The sequence below is a fragment of the Salvelinus namaycush genome, chromosome 41 (genome assembly GCF_016432855.1).
Source record: "Salvelinus namaycush isolate Seneca chromosome 41, SaNama_1.0, whole genome shotgun sequence".
NCBI classification, from domain to species: domain Eukaryota; kingdom Metazoa; phylum Chordata; class Actinopteri; order Salmoniformes; family Salmonidae; genus Salvelinus; species Salvelinus namaycush.
Genome location: NC_052347.1, coordinates 11,746,276 through 11,766,893, shown reverse-complemented (window position 1 = coordinate 11,766,893; position 20,618 = coordinate 11,746,276). Strand labels below are relative to the sequence as shown.

General features: G+C 43.1%; 2 protein-coding genes across 5 annotated transcripts; both read right to left on the bottom strand.

Annotated features, from left to right (window-relative positions):
- Positions 1 to 408: 408 nt before the first annotated feature.
- Positions 409 to 2,626, bottom strand: LOC120034247 (nucleolar protein 12-like). The gene is made up of 6 exons (XM_038980742.1): positions 2,452 to 2,626; positions 2,013 to 2,118; positions 1,804 to 1,852; positions 1,481 to 1,635; positions 1,292 to 1,386; positions 409 to 991 (listed from the first exon to the last, which is right to left on the bottom strand). Exons 1-6 carry the CDS (start codon positions 2,562 to 2,564, stop codon positions 778 to 780), a joined length of 732 nt encoding a protein of 243 aa, XP_038836670.1. The 5' UTR covers positions 2,565 to 2,626; the 3' UTR covers positions 409 to 777.
- Positions 2,627 to 3,579: 953 nt separating this feature from the next.
- LOC120033893 (sterol regulatory element-binding protein 2-like) lies at positions 3,580 to 19,855 on the bottom strand. 4 transcript variants are annotated; one of them, XM_038980264.1, is made up of 19 exons: positions 19,521 to 19,855; positions 13,849 to 14,379; positions 13,516 to 13,670; positions 13,192 to 13,341; positions 12,688 to 12,960; positions 12,294 to 12,405; positions 12,048 to 12,199; positions 11,711 to 11,915; positions 11,340 to 11,515; positions 10,902 to 11,151; positions 10,609 to 10,778; positions 10,333 to 10,504; positions 10,107 to 10,224; positions 9,896 to 9,999; positions 9,491 to 9,623; positions 7,226 to 7,400; positions 6,422 to 6,598; positions 6,202 to 6,316; positions 3,580 to 6,030 (listed from the first exon to the last, which is right to left on the bottom strand). In XM_038980264.1, the coding sequence occupies exons 1-19, from the start codon at positions 19,618 to 19,620 to the stop codon at positions 5,813 to 5,815; spliced, it is 3,486 nt and encodes a 1,161-aa protein (XP_038836192.1). In that variant the 5' UTR covers positions 19,621 to 19,855; the 3' UTR covers positions 3,580 to 5,812. The 4 variants fall into 4 exon arrangements, with proteins under 4 accessions (XP_038836192.1, XP_038836194.1, XP_038836191.1 ...); XM_038980266.1 differs by having other exon boundaries at positions 3,580 to 6,033; positions 13,522 to 13,670; XM_038980263.1 differs by having other exon boundaries at positions 3,580 to 6,033; positions 19,521 to 19,854.
- Positions 19,856 to 20,618: the final 763 nt, after the last annotated feature.

Here is a 20,618-nt window from a genome sequence, read left to right as displayed (position 1 = left end):
TTACAGAGAACCTATCAGTCTGCCAGACCTAGAACCAATATGGAGTCAATTGCATGACAGTTACTCTATTGAAGGTTGTATTAGATATCATGAGCTTTAGAAAGCAAAATGAACTGCTTGTGACAGATGGCACGCGTTAGCTCAGGTTAGTGTAAATAAATAAACACTGCTAAGGTATGAGATTAGCATACACTAAGATCCTTGACTATACAACATCTCTTGAAATCTAAACAAATGAGGGCATGGGGTACTATAATGTCTAGAAATACACACGTAAAGATCTCTTCTCTGATGCTCTGAAAAGGATGTTGACTGAGGAGTCAGGTTTCCTATCAAACAATAGGCTATAGAACTAGAGGGATTCACAGACTATTGGTTTATACAAGGATATAATAATAAAGGAAGTGATTCGTATATATTCTTTTCTTTTAATCAAACTTTGAGCATATACACATTGTATGAAATACAACATACCAAAGCAGTTAGCATATAAACAAACATGTAGAAAGGAGAGCTTAACAAAGGAAACAACAGACAGGTCGTGTCCAATTGGTTAAAACAAAACAGTGTTTGAAACGGCTGCTCTGGATCGAGCAGACATTGGCTTTCAATGAGAATGAATATGTGCAGTTTGTGTATTGGTGATTTTATTTGCTCCGTAGACTTTCCCAACTGGTACCATAAAAACTCTAAATGTCCATCATAGCTGCTTAGGATCTTGATCAAACAAAGAGGCCAGACAGACCCTTACACTGCAAATCTATTTTTTCATAACTCTCAGTCCTTGTGATGTACCCTCTTCCCAGTCAGTCTGCGTCTTTGCTTCTTGCTGGTCCTCCCAACTCTGTTCTTTTCAAGTCTGCCCTTCTTGTCTGTGGCACCTGGCTTCTTGTCTGTTGGCCGGCCTCGTCCTTTGCCTTCCTGCTTCCCTTTCCTGCTTCCCTTCCGCTGCGTCTGGTGAGCGTGGAGCGAGGCGTTCAGTGAGCAGATTCTGCAGAGAGATAATAACCTGTGAGAATAACTTGCCACCACAGTGCTCATATTGTTATATAGGCATCATATTAGACTAAATTAGCTGTCAGAACTGAATACAGAATGAGAATAGAACAGGAATTGAGGGCGCATTACTATTCATTAGCAGGGTGTATAACACAGTGTTGAGGAATAATGACATTTGCATAAATTATTACCCGTTTTTTAAATCCTCCAGTGAATTTGACCATTATCAAAAACACAGGGAAAGAGTACAAGTGATTTTCATTAAATGTGAGTGAGGATAAACACAACTGACTTTTTATTGAGGATGGGATTCCCAGATTTCTTTGGCATTGCACTCATTTTCTCCTGCTCCTCCACCTCCTCGCCCTCCTCACCGTCCTCAGTAACCTTCAAAAGAAAATGTACAGTTTGAATACCTTTCAGAAAAACAATTTAAAAACATAAGAACATGGGACGTGGAAATCAGCAACAAATTCTTTACCTGATTGGTTGCTGGAGCAAAGAGGCTGGCCCCCGTGAGGTCAAGGTCACTGATGGTTGTTACGGTAACAGTATGGTTGGGGTGATCGTACTGTACAGACTCGGTAGTGCCCGTTATCACATCCTCCAATTCATCTTCTTCATCATCATCCTCATCTGTGGAGAGTTAACCATAACAATAAGAGTACGTAAGCAGATGAAATGGATTCCCACTACATGTTAACTTCTGGTTAAACCTGAAAACACAGATAAGGGCAAGTGAAGATAGCCAACAATATTCTGTCAAGCCTAGCTGACATATATAATTATTTCGCTCAAACTCACCGAGAGCCTCTTTTCTTTCCTGCAGCAACTTCAAATACTCCTTGTGTCTCTGGAATTAAAGAGTATATATGATTTGTGCCCCCTTCTGTCCACATTGTTAGTATTCCCCTCATCAAAAACTCTACTTTAAGGGACAAGTTTTACACACCATGTCTATTTAATTAACACTTGGGTTTAAATCTTGTGCTTTCTCTTAGCCCGGTGTTTACCTCTTCTTTGACTCTCTTCTGCTCCTCCTTTATCTTGGTCTGGATTTCCACCACTGCCGCTTTCCTCCTCTCCACCTTTCTTTTGTGGAATCCTGTCAGATACTCCCTGCAGGAGATACGATAAGTCAAACAGATGAGTACATTCATGACAAGTCACTCGTGGTCAATTTCTTGCATTCACCAATACTTAACTACTGATAGGATTAATGGGAACTTAGCAAACCAATGAGGTCCACTAAACACATTTCTCAAAGACAGAGAGGCAGGATGATGTGGCTTATGATTCTCGATCAACAATGATGGCATATCAAACAAGCTGACCATGTAAATGAGACCTACCTAGCAATCTAGCTAGTTTAGCCAGAGATGCTCTACAGTTAGCTAACGTTAGCTTGCTATGCGTTGAGGGACTCCTGTGCTGTTTATGTGCCAAACTCACTGTCGCTCGTTATCGTTGAACATGACCACACATTTCTCTCTTTTCTTAGATCCAGGTTTAAATTTATCATGCTTCCCCTTTTCCTTTTTGTTCCAGTTCTTCATGTTTTTCATTTTGAGAACACGTGAGCTTGTTTTTCAGCTGACGTTTTGCTTCAAAAGTCCCTGCTTTGTGTGCATCATACAATGTGGTCCGACTGGGACAACCTCCCAAGCACTTTGGTTCTTTGAAATTGTGGCCATTCTCTCCAATGCCCAGTTCTAGAAGAGTAATTGAAAAAAGTGCATTGAAATTAAATGTTAGTTATTCAGAATTCTGATGCAAGTAAAATAACATTGCCATGCCTACATTAAACATTGATAAGTGTACGACTTTAATATTGCCAACATATTTAAGGACAATTTGTTGAAAATACATAAAGCAATTGGCCGTATCAAAAATGTAGCACTGTTGAAACCAATGCCTACGAGGATGGAATAATCTGTTTGGTGGACACTGCCTACCCCAGAGCAGTGTGCCCAACCCAAATTTGATAATGTATGTAGCTGTGCGAGTTTCAAATAGAGACCACATTCCACTCTGAACATGAAACCGGGTAGTCAAATACTGTGAGCCACAGTCTGCTAGGACATTCCTACAGATTAATACATAGAGCGAGTCTGGAGACACAATTGTTATTTCTACTGTGGGGAGTGGCTGTACGACACCACTATTCAGCCCAAGTCAAAGAAAAGATTTCAGCAAGGGGAGATGGAGACAGAAAAGGAGGGACATACATCATGAGCTCAATAATAAGATCAGGGACTGAGGAAGAGAGCCGAGGGGCAGAGAAAGAACCAGCAACTAGCCAAGAAAGCAGGAATAGAGACTAGTATAATAAAGTGTGGGTGGTCTTCTTCCCCCGCCTTCAGGTGGATAAACAGTACCAGTGTAGTTTTGTTGACCAGCCCAGTCACTAGTTCCAGTGAAACACCTAACAAGGATCAAGATGAGTGTAATGCAGGACACTAACATTGCTTTAACAGTGTTCTGTCTAATAAATATTGTTTTGGAAACATTTTCACTGTAGCATCCCTACTGCTTGGCATTTATAGCAACTTAAAAATAAGACACGAACAAACACACACATGCTGTCCACGGTCATCTTTTATTAAAACAAAATCATACATAGAAATCCAGAAAACAATACATACAGAGGGGAAAACAGATTAGATATTTTGTAACATTATAAAATGGTAGTAAGTCCATTCACTGCAAATAGTTGGTTGTGCAGCACTTACTAGACCACACTAACCAGTCTGATGAATTCAATCTGAAAAACGGCACAGATACAAGGGACATGGTTGGGTAAATTGACATCATACAGCTTCTTGTGGTGAATACGGCTGGTTTGAACTGGAAGACATACAGTAGGTCTTTACCCTAATATGAGAAAGTGTATTAACACATTTCTGTGCATTGGAGTTCATGTCAAAAACACTACAATGTGCCAAATAATGATGCCCTAGAAAACTGCCATACTAATGACTTGATGGACAACAGTACTTCCTGCATAAAATATTAGGATAACTCCATTATCCTCATTTTTAAAAAAGTCACTCCTTCACACTCCAACAGTTTATATCCCTAGGTTGCCTTGACAATATAAAACAAGATTGCAAAAAAAAAAAAAGAGCATGTATAATATTACAGCCATTAAATAAGAAAATCAGAACACAAAGATGAGAATGACGAAAGTGACAAAGTCTAGCCAACAGACAATACAATTAAAAGCAATTGGACAGATTCCACAATGATAGCTCTGACACTGAAAACATAACAATTAATTTACCTACATCAAGGCCATTATGCTCGAGAGCTTCCCAATCAGATTGGTCAGAATCAACCTTAGTGACAGTGACCAAACTGTTTGGTCAATAACATAGTCAACTCACTCCGGCCACTGGCTGGTGGCCAATACACAAACCATTTAACCTTCCTACAGAGTTGATGGTACCTTCTTTCTACCCATTATTTTCCCCTCTCGCATACATAAGAACATCCTGCTTCATTCTATTCAAGACTGCTGTATCTACATGGCTACAGAATGTACAATCTATATACAATCCCGACTGTGATACTGTGTATGCGACTGACTGACTGAATGTATGTATATATAAAACCTGTATAAAGAATTGGGCTTTGATTTTCCATTTGGGGTGACTCTCCAATCCATGGACATTTTTTCTTATTGAAAAATGAATGGCACTTTTACAGTGCTGGCCCATTAATATTGCACTGCACTGCTGAGTCTAAATAAAGCTGCTCTGTGTACTGTACGACTACTGTCAACTGTCACCATGCCAACTGGTGTGGTACTACAGTATATTGCGCTTGAGTACACTGGCATTGTACAGTCAATGAGGTAGATATAAATAGATACTACTCTGCACTGTACTGTGAGAAGCAAGTTATTTTGCATTGTACAGTAGAGGCTAGAGGGTGACTATCAAAGCTAGAATGCACTGAAGCCACAGTCGGTCTCCTTGCATTGAACTATTGTATTGGGCTGTCAAAAATACATACATTTTAAATGTATCATTGTGAAGCTTGAACGTACATGACATTTTAGCATTTAGCATCTAGAACTTGTGGAATGCCAGTGCATGTGCAGCCCGTCATCTACCTGTGACATTACAGCTCTGTAATAAAGCTTTAGACACGACGAGCACAACCTCTTGTGGATGAAGGTCTATTCATCGCGGGGCGCAACACAAAATAGCTGTTGGCTAATTAGCCAAGCAACGAGAGAGACTGAATTGTATGTGGATGAGACCCAATGGCAGCCATTTTGGCCCTTTGGGGCCTATAAGCAGATTCTCTCCACGCTAAGCAGTGTTAGCAACGTTACAGTGTTAGCATTATACCAATGAGCATGTGAGAAACCATGTGCAGTGGTCCAGTGTATGGGCTGCATTATATACAATCTCCTTCTGTGAGGATATGAGGGTGTGTTAGGCGTGTGTGACAGTAAATATGACACTGCCAGAATGTTAACAGTAGTCAATGTTCAGGCTGGCAGTGTAAAGATTGAAGGTCCCTTTTGGTGTCTCTCCTGTACTGTGATATGTCCATGAGATACGACTGTTGGCGTAGTTGACTATTAGATGCTGTGTGGAAATGGCTGACTAGTAATTTATCAGTGCTATGTCTGTAGGGGCTAGGTGACTGTTCTGGGATCTGTATGAGTGAGCTAATTTTTAATATGTGGTGGAGAATAACTCATCACTGACCACTGATCAGTACTCTGAGTGAGTAGACCACAAGTCAGCGTTAATGTGTGTGGGTCTAACTGATCTGAGATCTGTCTGAGGGGGAATTATCAGGAGGCCGCGATGGTGGTGCCCCCGCTGAGGCGGAGCAGGATCTGCTGACAGTCCTGTAGGGAGCGGCGGTCGCCCACCCGCTCAAGGGTGCGCTTGGCCTCGGCCAGCAGGCGGGCACGGTGCCCTGGTGGGGTCAGCAGGGGTAAGGGTAGGTGGCGGCACGCCAGCAGGATGGCATGAGCCCTTTCACGCTCACCCAGAACACAGTCACCCTCTGCTGCAGGGCAGAGGAGGAGAAGAGGGGAGGAGGAAGAAGTAAAGAGAGAAGGTCAGTACAGTTGGGTGGAAAGCACTAAATGTGTGTTAATTTGACATCAAAAACACATTTGATATCAACTTCAAATGGTATCATTCACGATAATAATTGAAGTGTGGGTGTCCTTACCTGTGGTGTATCCAGGGTTGTTGGTCCTGCGTCGGAGGCTGTGCTCCAGTAGCTGGTGTGTGCGGGTGGGACTGGCACCAGCCATCAGCCTCACTGTGGTCTCATGCAGGAACACCTGGGGGAGGACAAGAGAGGGAACACACATTATTACACAACAGATAGCCATGAATAATCCATGAATAAGGCATGAATAATCCAGCAGGTCTGAAGCCCTAGTTACCTTGTGTTGTGCCTGTCTGTAGCATTGGCCCAGCCTTCGCAATGAACTCAGGTCCCGCTGGAATCCAGCCAATTGAGAGCCAGGGGCGGGGCCTGACTCCCCATTGCTGCTGCTTCCTCTTTGCCATAGGCTGGTCCTGAGGGTCAGCAAGAGGTCACAGACCAGGAGCTCCACCCCCTTGGTATAGGAAAGACAACAGTAAGGCAGACATTAAAAAAAATAAACTGTTGAACTACGTAATAAATGACTACACAATGAGTTATGGAAACTAATAGAGGCATATCAAATCAAGTTTATTTTATATAGCCCTTCGTACATCAGCTAATATCTCGAAGTGCTGTACAGAAACCCAGCCTAAAACCCCAAACAGCAAGCAATGCAGGTGTAGAAGCAGTACATGCACCGTAAGCAGTGTCTCGACCTGGATATGGTGTGTTGCAGGTGCCTGCAGATTTGGGAGGCCTCTGTACTGCACTGCAGACACATTGCACTGGGCTGCAGGATCATGCAATGCAACTACAATGCACTACAGCCACCCCCTACCACACACACACTTCTACTATACCTAGCTAGAGTCAGCTTGTACCTGTGCTTTTGTGAGTCAAACGAGCACCCATGCAACTATCACTGTGTGCAGTATATGTTTGTGTGCGTAATATGACCAAAGAACACTGTGAATTAACCAAACTCCATTACAACCTTTACTGCATGTATATACACAAAGGTTAGAGTTGGTTCAAATAGAAATCACAGAGAGCACATATATTCACTTGCATCCTAAACACCCGCATTTTGGGAGAGTACCTTGTTGAGCCCGTTTCCAGACTGGGCTGACAGGGGAACAGAGATGCTGGTGCGCAGGTAGCTGCTGGCCCTGTCGCAATGAGACAGACAGGCCACCGCCCCCTCTCCCTTCAGAGGAGACAGGCTCACCTGCACCGCCTTACACAGCAGCAGCACAGCCTTGGGCAACGGATGACTGCAGGACGACAGGGAAAACAACATAGGATTATGGCAATGCTTCTAATGTCATTTACATACACATCACTGGGACCATGCTCCCACACTTCCAAGGCATCTACTGAAAACGGTGCATGAAGAAGGCCCACAACATCATCAAGGACCCCACATACTCCAGCCACGAGCTGTTCACACCCTTACTGTCAGGCAGACGGTATCAGAGCATGAGGTCTGATACCAACAGACTCAGAGGCCACCTGCTCTTATACTCCACACCTTAGCACACAACTGATGTTACCAGACTCTTATTAAGATGACTAAATACTGCACAATTTAAACACTTGCCCCCCAATCCTCCCTTCCCCAAAACATGTATAAATATTGGACTCTAAATTGTACCTTCCTATATTATACAAAAAAATATATTCTATGTCATGACGTTGGCCTGGGGGTAGGTTTATGACAGTCATAAATACCTCTCCCCCCTTTTTCCTCTCTCTACCCTACTGACGTGACATTTGAAAATCCCTTGGTTAACATAGAGATTCTGGGAACATCAGAAGTTGGGGGGGGGGAATTAACCATATTTTGGTAATCCGACCAGTTGAACATATGGGTTGGTACTTAATGATTTTGATGTCAGCTCGGTTGTCATCTGAGACATTCTCATCAATGATAGGAGGACCTAACCTCTACAGTGGAAAGTCTACACATTAGAGTTATCAGGCAATTAGAGTTAGAGTTCAGGCAATTTAAATGTTTGAATATAAAATTATTGGTGAAAAGATTAAATGTAATTTTAGCTTCCAAATGAGAGATTTGGGTTTTCATAAGGTTAGGGCTCTGCTCAATCAGTGGCCCGCCCCTGTGTAGAGACATGGGTTATAAAACTATGAAGACACACCCTTCTCCCTCCACTATATAAAGCCTTGACGAAAATGTAACCTCCTGTTCCAAGTACGCGAGGCCTGCAGCCTCTGCGTTAAAAGGGCAAATAACTTGCTGTTCCGGGTACATTAGGATGACGATCCGATGTCAGAATGGTTCAGATAATAACTACAGAACGAAGCCAACCTCAGCGTGAGCTTTGGTTGCGAATGGTATGAACTTTGAACTCTTATTCACTACAGAAGTGATACCTCCTAGCCGTTGAGTTAGCAACAGCAGCTGCAAACGTGGGCTAGGAAAGAACAGACAGAGTATCCAGTCTACCACACAACAACGTTACTACAACGTATCCAACTTACCACCAGAGACATTCTTCAAAGGACAAAGGACTCTGTTGGGCAACACGGCCTTCCATCTACCACCAACCTACCGAAGCGCAGCTCAGAGTAAATATTTATTGCATTTTCCTTTTCCAAATGGGCAGTAATTTAGAATGCATACGATTCTGTATTTACGATAGAGTAGTTGCCTACGGCCCGATAGAGACATCGCTTCTCCCTTTGTTCCTCAAGTCTTCCTGCTCTTTCACTCAAACCCAGACCCCTTTTGTGTAACCAGCTGTCATATCTGTTCCGTCCGCTAGGGACGTTTTCTATTATGACGTAATTTGTAATCAAGGTATGACTCATTCTGTGTATATGTAATTCTGTGTGATTAGTTAGATATTTAGTAAATAAATAATTACACCCAATTTTGTATTGCTGATTCAACTTGTTAGCCAGGGTTCGTGAAGATAACCAATAATTTACAACTTTCAGATGAGATTGAAATAAGGTGACGATTAATATTGACTGCTATTGATGTAAAATATTACTAGGTCTTTAAGAGTTTATTTGGAAGATAACAGCTCTATAAATATTATTTTGTGGTGCCCCGACTTTCTAGTTAATTACATTTACATGATTAGCTCAATCAGGTAATATTAATTACGGAGAAAGGATTTTATAGAATAGCATGTCACATCACTTAATCCGGCATAGCCAAAGACACGACACTATTCTACTGAGCCATTTACTTTGTTCCTGTTCTTATCTTTTCTTATTTCTTATTGTATTGTCCAGAAGGAACCTGCAAGTAAGCATTTCTTTGGACGGTGTATACCAGGTATAACCTGTACATACGACTAATAAAAAACACACAACATAAACAAAGTATACTGACTCAAGGGTATGGAGCGCTCTGGGCATGCGCTCTGCCTCTGCCAGCAGTGACCTCACAGCGACATCATCTCCTTGCAGCCAATGGGCAGCAGCCTTTAGGACCAATGCCCACCAGCGACTCACTGGGTCTGCCACTAAGCAGAGAAGAGATTACATGACAACATTAGACTTCAACTGTGGCATCAAGAGGTCTAGCAAAAGAAATTCATGTTATATTGAATAAGTCAATTATGTTAATCATAAAGAGTTTATCTTTAGTGTTCAAGATACATATGAGAAGAAAAAAATATATACACATTCACAGCATCAGATCATCTCGTAGGAAACAAAGATGGGAGAAATCTGTAAAGAAATCTGTCCCACACAGAGCATGGTGTGGTTCACACTAACGTGTGCATTCCAGTACCTGGCATGGTGGTGTGATTAGGTGGGGCTGGGAAGGGAGGAGAAGAGGACTCCTCTGTGCAGCTGTTCAATAGCTGGAGAAACTCCAAGGCACTGGAGAACTCCCTGAGAGACAGAGAGAGAGTGAGAGTGAAGAAAAGTAAACAAAGTAAAGTAAACAATTTGCATAGGTAAACAGGAGAGTGACTGGGCACTGAGGACCCTGGCCTTACCCCGAGTCGTTCTTAGGCTTGCCTGCCTCCGTGTCAGTGTGGGGCTGGATGAGGGAGTGGACAGCTCTCTCCAGCAGCTTCTCACAAAAACAACGATGCAGCTGGGCAATGGGGTCAGCTAAAGGAAGAGAGAGTAAGGAGGGAAAGATAATTAAAAGGCCTAAATGTTGCATGAGGGCATTTCTGTATACACTATTAGCTCTTCCGTCAACTTTATTGTTCATACCTGGGTCTCTCTGGGAAGTGTACACGCCCTCTCTGCTCTCAGACTTCACAGACCAATCACAGCTGAGGAAGAACTGCCTGCCCAATGGGGTGAAGAGCCAGTGCAGACAGTCAGGGATGGGCTTTGAGTCTGATTGGCTGGCCACACCCTCAGCACAGCTCAACAGGTAACCCTGGGACACAGACATGTGGGGAAAGATGACAGTGAGTGGATAGTATCAGAGATATCATTACCATAGCATTAATGGAGGATGGAGGGATGCCCTGAGACACTCACAGGCAGGCAGGAGAGGTGGTGGCCCAGTACAGTGCGCAGAGCTGTTGCCGCGGTGACATAGATCTGGGCCTGCTGGGCAGGGGCCATCTTGCTTTGGGCGCTCTCACTGAGGTTGACGGCACTCATAGACAGAGACAGAGCCCACAGGCCACTGCGCTGGGGAAGCTTCCCTACACACAGAGAGAGAGAAGTTCCAGACAGAGAATGGGGTACTACTGTGTTATGTTATTGTGTTTACAATGACTAATGATACTGACCTAGGCTCAATGTTCTAGACTATTCAGTGTAGTCACCTGTGAGCTGCAGCTGGCTCAGCCTATGGTAGACCAGAGCTGCGTCCCGGGAGCTGGTCTTGGACTCCTCCCCCTTGTGCTTCCCACCAACCTGGCGAACCAGCCAGCCCAGAGGGGTGGGGTGATGCAGACAGTAGCGAATCAGGTTCCAGGAGAGTGAGAAGAGGAGGTCCCAACTGGTGGTGGGCAGGGCTCTGGTCAAGACTGACAGGCAGGTTTTCAAACTGGCCATGGCTGCTGTATAGTCACCCTGTAGGAGTGGAGAGGTGGGAAAATCTATAAAAATACTTATGGAACGTGGCATTCATGTACCTATAGACACAGAGAGATGGTTTTACACAATCAGGGCACCAGTTAAAGGAGATACTCAAACACAAGTACAGAGAAAAACAATAAGATAGGGGAAAATCCTTCAGACATAAAGGGATGTGAACTCACTCTGTTGAGATGTAGGTCTGCTTGTTTACGTTGCCTCCAGAAAGAGACAGATTTGGGCGAGTGGAGGGGGGTGACAGGCTCCCAGAGGTAGAGGACCCTAACACAGCCCCACACTGCCCCAACACCGCTCAACATCCATACCGTCAACCATGGCAACAGGCACCAAAGCCAGGTCGCTGTGGGAAAGAGAGGGAGGAGTCAGTATAAGATACATATACTCCAATACATCCTCAAAACAACTCCCAAACAGGAATTCTTACTGGGAACTACTACTGTTAAGAAAAATAATGACTGACTATAATAGCCTATCTTGAATGTATGCATGCAATAGGACTTGTATGGTGAGTGTAACGGTAAACTAAGGGTCTGACCAAAGTTCTGGGTCTGGCTGGGTAATGAGAACAGCGTCCTGGAGGCTCCGTGTGCAGAGGTCAAGCCAGAGCTGCCCTGGGCCTCAGATCCCAGGAGAGAGGGCAGGGGGTTGAGGGAGAGGCAGAAGAAGGTGAGGGCGCAGAGGAGGAGACGAGAGCGATCCATCACACCCACGGAAGAGGGTGAGCCAGGCTCACTCTTCACCTGAGAGGAGAGAGCGAGAGAGAGAGAATAGTTCAACTACTATGTAAGTGTTCAACCTTCGCAACATTCAATTCAAACAATTTCCACAACAACAAAAACATCACAGTTCCTTGGCTATCATCATCACCGTACCTGCTCATGGTCCAGTAAGGGACTGCCAGGCTCGGAGTCGATGCAGTATGGAGAGAACTCACGAGGAGATCCTGAACCAGACTCTGAGGCTGGAGGTGACATCATCAGCATCTCTGGTTTCATCTCCACATCGTCAGACAGGACCACTGACTCTGACAGAGAGGAAGTGGGAGAGAGCCCAATGTGTTATGGCCCGTTCATGAACTGAAGTTGTGATGGATTAACTAGTAATAATGGGGGACTTACTGTTCTTGCTGTTCATCTTGAGGGCCAGGTTCTCCTGCCGTAGTTTGTGGTTGACCTGCTGCAGGTATTTGATGTAGTCGATGGCTTTCCTCAGCACTCCTGACTTGTGCATCTGCGTACAAACACATTAGCAATGTGTCAGTGTACATTTGGTGAGAGTGCCCTATACGTACAACTCCATTCCTCTGACTTCCATGTACTCTAGGAAATACCAAGAGTCTGTGGTTTAGCATATAGCCTAATTAAGTTTGACACCTGTGAAACATTCAAATTGTTCTAGCATGCTCCTCTAAGTTTCTATCGGACTTGGACTACAAAATAAAACTAAACCCACTGTTCCTGTAAGGTCAAAGATAATCAATATTGGATTATTGTATCACTTGGTTTTCCTGACCTTGGTGTCACCGCCCATGACCAGGTCTCTCAGCTCCAGGATCTTGTCATTGATGGAGGAGCGGTACCTCTTCTCAATGATGTTGTGGGTGGTTCTCCTCTCCCCCTCCATCACCCCCCCTGGACCCATCACCATCCCCATCCCATGGTCCATCACCTGCCTGTTCCCACCTACACAGTGGGAGGTGCCTGCCGACAGCTGTTTGATGGGCAGCTTGTCTCCGCCCCCCATCATGACAGGCACAGTGGTCAGGATGTTACTGCCCATCAGAGTCTGAGGGAAGAGTTACGGTAAAAGTCAGTGGTGACATATGACACAGCTAAGATACTAAGGGGGACAGAGCAGAGAAGCATATTCAATGGAATTCTCTGGTCATCTCTATCTAAAGTACTTTTCAGTCCAAGTTCAGGTTTAATCTGTGTCTTTGTGACCATCCACATTAGACCCTGAACAGAGAGAAAAGAAAGGGAGAGAGCGAAGCAGACAGATAGTATAGAGACCTACCGGTACCTGTAGAGTCTGTGTCTGGATAGGATGGGTCAAGGTGGTGATCCCAGGGTTCTGCATGGTGGACAGAACCTGTGTCCCATCAGGTTTCAGGGTGGTCAGAACCAGATTCTCTGTCTTCAGAATCTGAGGCTGGTGGACCAGAAGCTGAGAGACCAGGGACACTGGATCAGTTACAACCAGTGATGCCATACACAACACAAGGTCTGTGGTTACAACATGCTAGGATCTGCACGTATTTAGAGAGACTTTATAAAGATTGGATGCAACTAGTTTTGATAAGGGACTCAAACATTGTAAAGTATGAAGCTTGATACTCACGGGTACCTGTTGAACCTGCTGTTGCATGGTGTGGACTGTAGGCGCGGTGGAGAGAGTCTGGATGGTCTGGCCCGTCTGCAGTAGTCTCTGGTGCTGGATGGTCATGGGTTGAACCTGTGATGATGTCATTATGCTCTGCATCTGCGGTTGGAGGACTGTGGGGAAAAAGAGAGGTATGTAGTAAGGATACATTGTCAAAGAGCACCGGTCATATAGAAAAACATGTAGGACTGAATAATTTCACATGATAAACATCTTTAAGTGCATTTCTAATGAATACCCACCGTTTCCCAGTGACCTAATCTTTTCAGTAAAAAAAAAATTTGCTCTAACCTTGGAAGCTTGTAGTGGGACTCTGGTGGCAGATGACAGGGTTCTGGATGAAGCGAGACTGCCCGCCGTTGGATGTGATCATCACCGTCTGGGCCTGGGACTGGATGGGCAGAGCCTGGTTGTGGGTCTGGACCAAGGTGTGCACAGGGAAGCTATGCGTCTGCATGGGGATGCTCTGGCTGTGGACCTGGATGGTGGGTTGCTGCTGGGGCTGGGGCTGGATGGCCTGCATCTGGGGCCGGGGCTGGAGCAGGGGAGGGGCGCGGATCTGATGCTGCCCCGAAGAGAACGTCTGGACTGGGGTCTGTGGTGGGGTGAGGGGCAGGGATTGGGGGGCCAGTGTTTGGGTGGGGGTGAGGGTCACATTGCTGTGCTGGTAAACTGTGGTAGTGGTCTGGGGTGTCTGTGGGGCTTGAGGCGGTGGGCGTGGGGTGGCCCCAGCACCGTTCTGTAGGGAGCCTGCAGAGGACATCTGGTCCTCAAAGAGGTCGGGGAAGTCCCCCACCTGGTTGCTGACAAACTGGAGCATCTCTGAGGAGAGAGAATAATTCAAGGGGTTCATGAGTCTCTGGTTGTGGGTGAGCTAAAATGCACTTTATTCATAGACATAAAATCGAGTGCAATGGCAATTGATTGAATAGACAACAAATTTGACTTTACATAGTTAGCATAAAATTGGTTATTAGACATAATCCATTGGTTAATATGGCCCTCTAATTAGGTAGGGCTTCATTGTTGCAGTCAAATCAAATCTTATTTGTCATATGCGCCAAACAGAACAGGTGTAGACCTTACCGTGAAATGCTTACTTACAAGCTCTTAACCAACAATGTAGTTCAAGAAATAGAGTTAATAAGATATTTACTAAATAAACTAAAGTAAAACAATGTAAATTAAAAAAACAGTGTAAATAGGGGGAAGGGGTCAATGTAAATAGCCCAGGTGGCCATTTGATTAGTTGTTCAGCAGCCTTATGGCTTGGCGGTAGAAGTTGTTAAGGAGCCTTTTGGTCCTAGACTTCGCGCTCAGGTATCACTTGCCGTGCGGTAGCAGAGAGAACAGTCTATGACTTGGGTGACTGGAATCTGACAATTTTTTGGGCCTTCCTCTGACACTGCCTAGTATATAGGTCCTGGATGTCAGGAAGCTTGGCCCCAGTGATGTACTGGGCCATACAACCTGTCACAAGGGCAGATCCACAACTAGGGACTTTTCTAACAGCTTCAAAGGCCTGCCTTAATGAATTGGACCTGGAGTTCCTATCACTGCCCAAAATGATTTGTTTTAATGTCGTATAGAGTTTTGAAAAATTGTAACAATCTTTATTAAGAGCTGTAATTTTATTGTGAGGGCCTGCAGTTTCATCTGACATTTTTTCAGTTTTGTCCTCTTATGTGAGTGATCCTTGCGTTTCAGGTTATTGTCCTGCTGTAAGGTGACTTTGTCTCCTAGTGTCTGTTGGAAAGCAGACTGAACCAGTTTTTCCTCTAGGATTTTGCCTGTGCTTAGCTCTATTGTGTTTAGTCGTTGCCGATGACAAGCATACCCATAACATGATGCAGCCACCACCATGCTTGAAAATATGAAGAGTGGTACTCAGTGATGTACAGACTTCCTACTTCTCACACTGTCATTTAGGTTGGTATTGTGAAGTAACTACTGTTGTTGATCCATGCTCAGTGTTCTCCTATCATAGAGATTCAACTCTGTAACTATTTTAAAGTCACCATTGGCCTCATGTAATTAAAGTGTAATTAGAATTTCACCATGCTCAAAGGGATATTCAATGTCTTCTTTTACATTTTATACCAATAGCTGTCCTTCGCAAGGCATTGGAAAACCTCCCTGGTCTTTGTGGTTGAATCGGTGTTTGAAATTCACTGCTCAACTGAGGGACCTTACAGATAATTGTATGTGTGGTGTACAGAGATGAAGTAGTCATTAAAAAATCATGTTAAACACTATCATTGCACACAGTCCATTAAACGTATGTGATGTGTTAAGCAAATGTTTTACTCCTGAACTTAGTCTTACCATAACAAAGGGTTGAATACTTATTGACTTATTGAAAAAATATATACATAATTCCACTTTGACATTATGGGGTATTGTGTGTAGGCCAGTGACACAAGATCTCAATTTAATCAATTTTAAATTCAGGCTGTAATAAAACAAACTGTGGAAAAAGTCAAGGGGTGTGAATACTTTCTGAAGGCACTGCAGATTATTAACCTGCATTAGAAATTGGCCTTGAGTGAAGAGATCACAGGAAAGAGGAGAATTCACAGTGACCTCTAGAAGAGACTTACAACAGTGACAATGCTGTTTACTGCCAGGGCAAGGTCACTGAAGGAATTAAGAGGTTTATGGAGTGGTGGCCTTGGTTTGATACACTGCTACTGTTCCGGCATCGATTCAAGGAAGAGAGCGCCAGCCAGCTAGTGCTAATAGGAAAGCCTTCCAACGACTAGCCCTGAAAAATGCCATGGTAATCTAGTAGATACCCTGAGAGCCCACGAGAACGAGGTAAAAGAGCAACCTGGTAAGAACATTACTTCAGCTACTGGTGGAGTAGGTCATGATTGAGGACGGCTGTACTGATAAGAGCTGTGGAGTTACATATGCTAAAGAAAACGAGTAGTTTCAAACCGGTATTGCAAGAAATGAGAGTAGCCTACATGTTGAAACTGTTTCTAAAGTCGTCTACTGCAGGGTGTGTTTAACACTTATCCATTTATCCTAAGACCACAACGTCACAACCATGCTGGCATGCCATCTCTCAAATCCAGAGGTAGACTAAATATTCTCATGTGGTTTACCATTGTCTGGGGTGCATAACAGGCCTGTGATCAATGGGAAGAGTTTCTCATTACTCAAATGACAGCTTTACATTTGCCAAAATCATTTTGTCCAGTTTTACTGCTGCTGTTAGCAATACTACCAAAATCCCTTCTCTAATGACAATGTCTAAGACATGTCACCTTATACAGAAAGCATGTCCAGAGCATGGGCTTCAAAGGACTTTGGAATGGTCTTACAGATTCCACTGTGACAGGAGGAAAAAGTGTCCTGTAGGGACCTGTGTATAGATAACGATGCTAGAAGAATCGGGGTTAAAGAATATTCACACTTTTATCAATGAGGGGCTGCAACCTTGAACTCACACTTGCGATAAAGAAAGGCTAGACACCTAGGCCAATAAATGCATCGTCCTCCCATTTATGATCATGGTGACACCATTTATCAGAACGCAGCAGCCACTACTCTAAAACCCTTGGATGCAGTGTACCATAGCCTGCTTCGCTTTATCACAGGTGACAGGTTTAATATCACTGCATCTTTTATCAGGTCAAACTGGACCTCAATTCCCATAATTCAATTAATTTCTCCTTTTAGTTTACAAAGCTATTCTGCACAAGCTTCCAACATCTCACTTCTGTTAAAGGGATGCTTCAGGATTTTGGCAATGATGACCTTTACCTACTTCCCCAAAGTCAGGTGAACTCATGGATACCATGTGCATGTCTTTGTGTCCACTATAGAGGAAGTTAGAGGTAGTCCCCCCAGTTTAAGGTCTAATCTTCACTCCTCCATAAAAACATTACATGCAAATAAAACATAGAGTAAAAATAACATACATTACATATTGGCCCACAATCTACCCCATTAGCGGGTGAAATGTAAACCCTGAACAAAGTTATTTGGATTGTTGTGTAAATCTCATCATGCATTGTTATGTTAAATTCGGTCACAGAGGAACAGGTGAAGCAATATTGAGTCGTCAAAGCATTTACGGGTGATTTCAAAACATTGGATACTGTACGACCAATCTGTTGTTGAAAATGTATGACTGTACAACCATTATACCAGTATTCGAAAGTAATATATGATACCAAACCGGTAAAGGCATACTGGTGCAATACTATACGTCCTACAATATGTACAATATTGTACAACAACTATTCCATTGGGATTCTAATGTAATATAACCTTGTAAATAATCATACTATTTATTAGTGTGGAATAAAGATTAGACCTTAAACTGAAATAGCCTATTTCTTCCTTATGGCATTATCCTATAATACTAAATGGTGATCACTCGGATTTACATACAGAATAATACGAAATGCTCTGATACCAGGTTGCACCCAATTGTGGTAGAGGTAGTAATGACTTGAAGTCTATGGGTATCTACTAGCATGCTAGCATTGAATTATCATGTGAGAAGTTTGTTTTCAGGCCACCATTGGGAATGAGACCTTAGTCTCAAATTGGGCTCCCCTGAAAAAATGTAAGTTTAATAAATAAATAATAACATTACTGTAGAGGCTATGGGTCGATTGATGAAGAAATGGCTTATAGGGTCCATCTCACATTCGAAAAGGCTCGGGGAAAAAAAATAAGTGTCTCGTCTAATATTAATCATTCATTGGAATTGTCTGCTTCATCGACCACACCAAAGACAGACTCACATGTACATGTGCACGGGCTCCACAGGGGGTTGGCTTTCAGAGGCACAAAACAAAACAGAGCCCCAAGCCCCTAGACAATTGTGACACAAAGGACTAAAACTGTCAAACGGGGACAGTTTCCTAGGGCTGCTCAGAGCAGAGAAAATAGGTTATGTAACCAGAGCAGCTATTGCATTGGGAATAGTGGGGAGAAAAGCCTAGATAGTAGGGCCGGGACCATACCAGTATCACAAAGCTCCATCCTTTCACAGTGTGCCAAGGGTAAAACTGCTGTTTTGATAAGATGGGAACAGTGATGTTATCTCCATATTGAGTCAATGTGCTGAGCCTATGAATGAGCAGGGTGAAGCGGACATGTTTTCCCGTCAAAAAACAGAAGGGGTATTAATGATGGGCCAGTTATGAATAGACATTGAGTCACTTTTTTCTCCAATATTGATGAACAAACCCTCAATGGTATGACAGCCAGGAAAGAGGTAGACAAGCATGACAATAAAACATCTCAGAACAAAATGTAATGAAGAACATAGATAAATAGGAAGCAAGTAAAACTAGGCTAATAAGCCATTGGGAAAGTATAAGGAACTTTTTGCCTACAGATAATTGAATGACACAGCTCACAGTTGAGTCACACTCAGTTACATTTGAGGAGTTGTTTATTCACACGCACACACTGAACTGTTGCATGACCACTGCGCTGTAGGCCAACCACCCCTTTAAAATATGCTTGAATCTTCACTGATGTAAAATAAGATTGCAATATTAAATCAGTGACACAGAATCATTTAAGCAAACTATTGTTTAGAAGTGTAAAATTGTGGAGTGCTAAGTGTATCTAAGTATCCTACGCAACGCCCCGATAAATAAAGGGTAAACATGTTCCAATCCTATGGCATCCACAATAGTTTCATGGTTGACGACACTGTCCTACTGCCAATGTTTGACACAGACAGAAAGTATATAATTATTTATATACTATTTTAAATGTGAGGTGCATCATAATTAGCTATTATAAATACAGTACCTATATGTACAAGCGGGCTTGCTTGACACATGATACAAATCACCAGACTCCCGGCCTTACCGCGACGACTACACACAATACCGTCAGAAAGCGGAAATAGGACACAAACTTTCGTGGACAAACACACACAATAATTCCATATTCTCTTATCAATTATGACATAAATAGTAACTCACCATCGATGTCTCCCAGTGTAAATTCGTCTCCTAGTTCTGACAAAGTCGGATCCATATTTTCCATGGTCGAGATATACTCCCCACTTACGTTACTGTCCATAATGAAATTCAAAACTTCGCCTCCCCGGCTTTAACCGGAGGTTGCTGAAGGAAAGAACCAAGATGTCCAGAGATCTTTGAAGCGTTAACAACGCATAAGGTGACTTTATCTTAGCTCTAAGTTTATTAAACTATCAGAGGACAGGTAACACCTCACCAATGCCCCAGAGAGGCCGATTTCTACTTAGATAAACTGATTTACAATTTAGACGTCGCCATCTTGTTTTCCACTACTTACGTCATTTTACAAACAGCGTTTGTGAACCAGGACGACTCGTGATTGGCTTAATCCTGGCTGTTGTTGTCGTGAGACCAGGCACCATTGTCCAATAGAAATGTCACCTTTACCGTGGCCTGATAGTACGTCAACGATCAGAAGCTTTCTTGAAATTTGCATTGACTCCGCCCAATAATTTTCTTTTAAAAAAGAGCCTATCCAAAGAGATTCACCCTAATAAATATTTAATGAGATTTGACTTTATATGTAAGCCCGCCCCATCTGAACAACATTATTCATGTTCTGGCTATCCCCAGATGTTATGCCTACCATCAGGATATGAATTACACAAGAATAATTTAAAAATTCACTAATTACAAATTAATATTCTCATGTTAGTGTGAAAAAAATCCAGTTGTTAGACAGTATGAAACTGACCTCAAGTATAAATACATTAGTTACATTTTGTAAACAGAAGAAACATTTTATACAGATTTTCAACAAAGTCAAGAAATACTGCCTTATTTCATAAAAAAAAGTTACTTGTTGCATGACTGTTAGTAAGTCAGCGAGTGTGATATCAAGATAAATGAAATAGTAACCGGTGCCCCCGCACATTTACTTGTACCGCTGCCCTCTATATATAGCCTCACTATTGTTATTTTACTGCTGCTCTTTAATTATTTGTTACTTTTATTTATTTTCTTAAAACTGCTTTATTGGTTAAGGGCTTGTAAGTAAGCATTTCACTGTAAGGTCTACACCTGTTGTATTTGGCACGT

Coding starts and splice junctions, on each gene's coding strand:
- LOC120033893 (XM_038980263.1), bottom strand. CDS start 19,620: ATGGACAGTAACGTAAGTGGGGAGTATATCTCGACCATGGAAAATATG. Junction 13,671..13,848: donor TCCCACTACAAGCTTCCAAG/GTTAGAGCAAAT, acceptor TTTTCCCCACAG/TCCTCCAACCGCAGATGCAG. Junction 10,779..10,901: donor GAGCCAGCTGCAGCTCACAG/GTGACTACACTG, acceptor CTCTGTGTGTAG/GGAAGCTTCCCCAGCGCAGT.
- LOC120034247 (XM_038980742.1), bottom strand. CDS start 2,564: ATGAAAAACATGAAGAACTGGAACAAAAAGGAAAAGGGGAAGCATGAT. Junction 2,119..2,451: donor TTCAACGATAACGAGCGACA/GTGAGTTTGGCA, acceptor TATCTCCTGCAG/GGAGTATCTGACAGGATTCC. Junction 1,387..1,480: donor TTGCTCCAGCAACCAATCAG/GTAAAGAATTTG, acceptor TTTCTTTTGAAG/GTTACTGAGGACGGTGAGGA.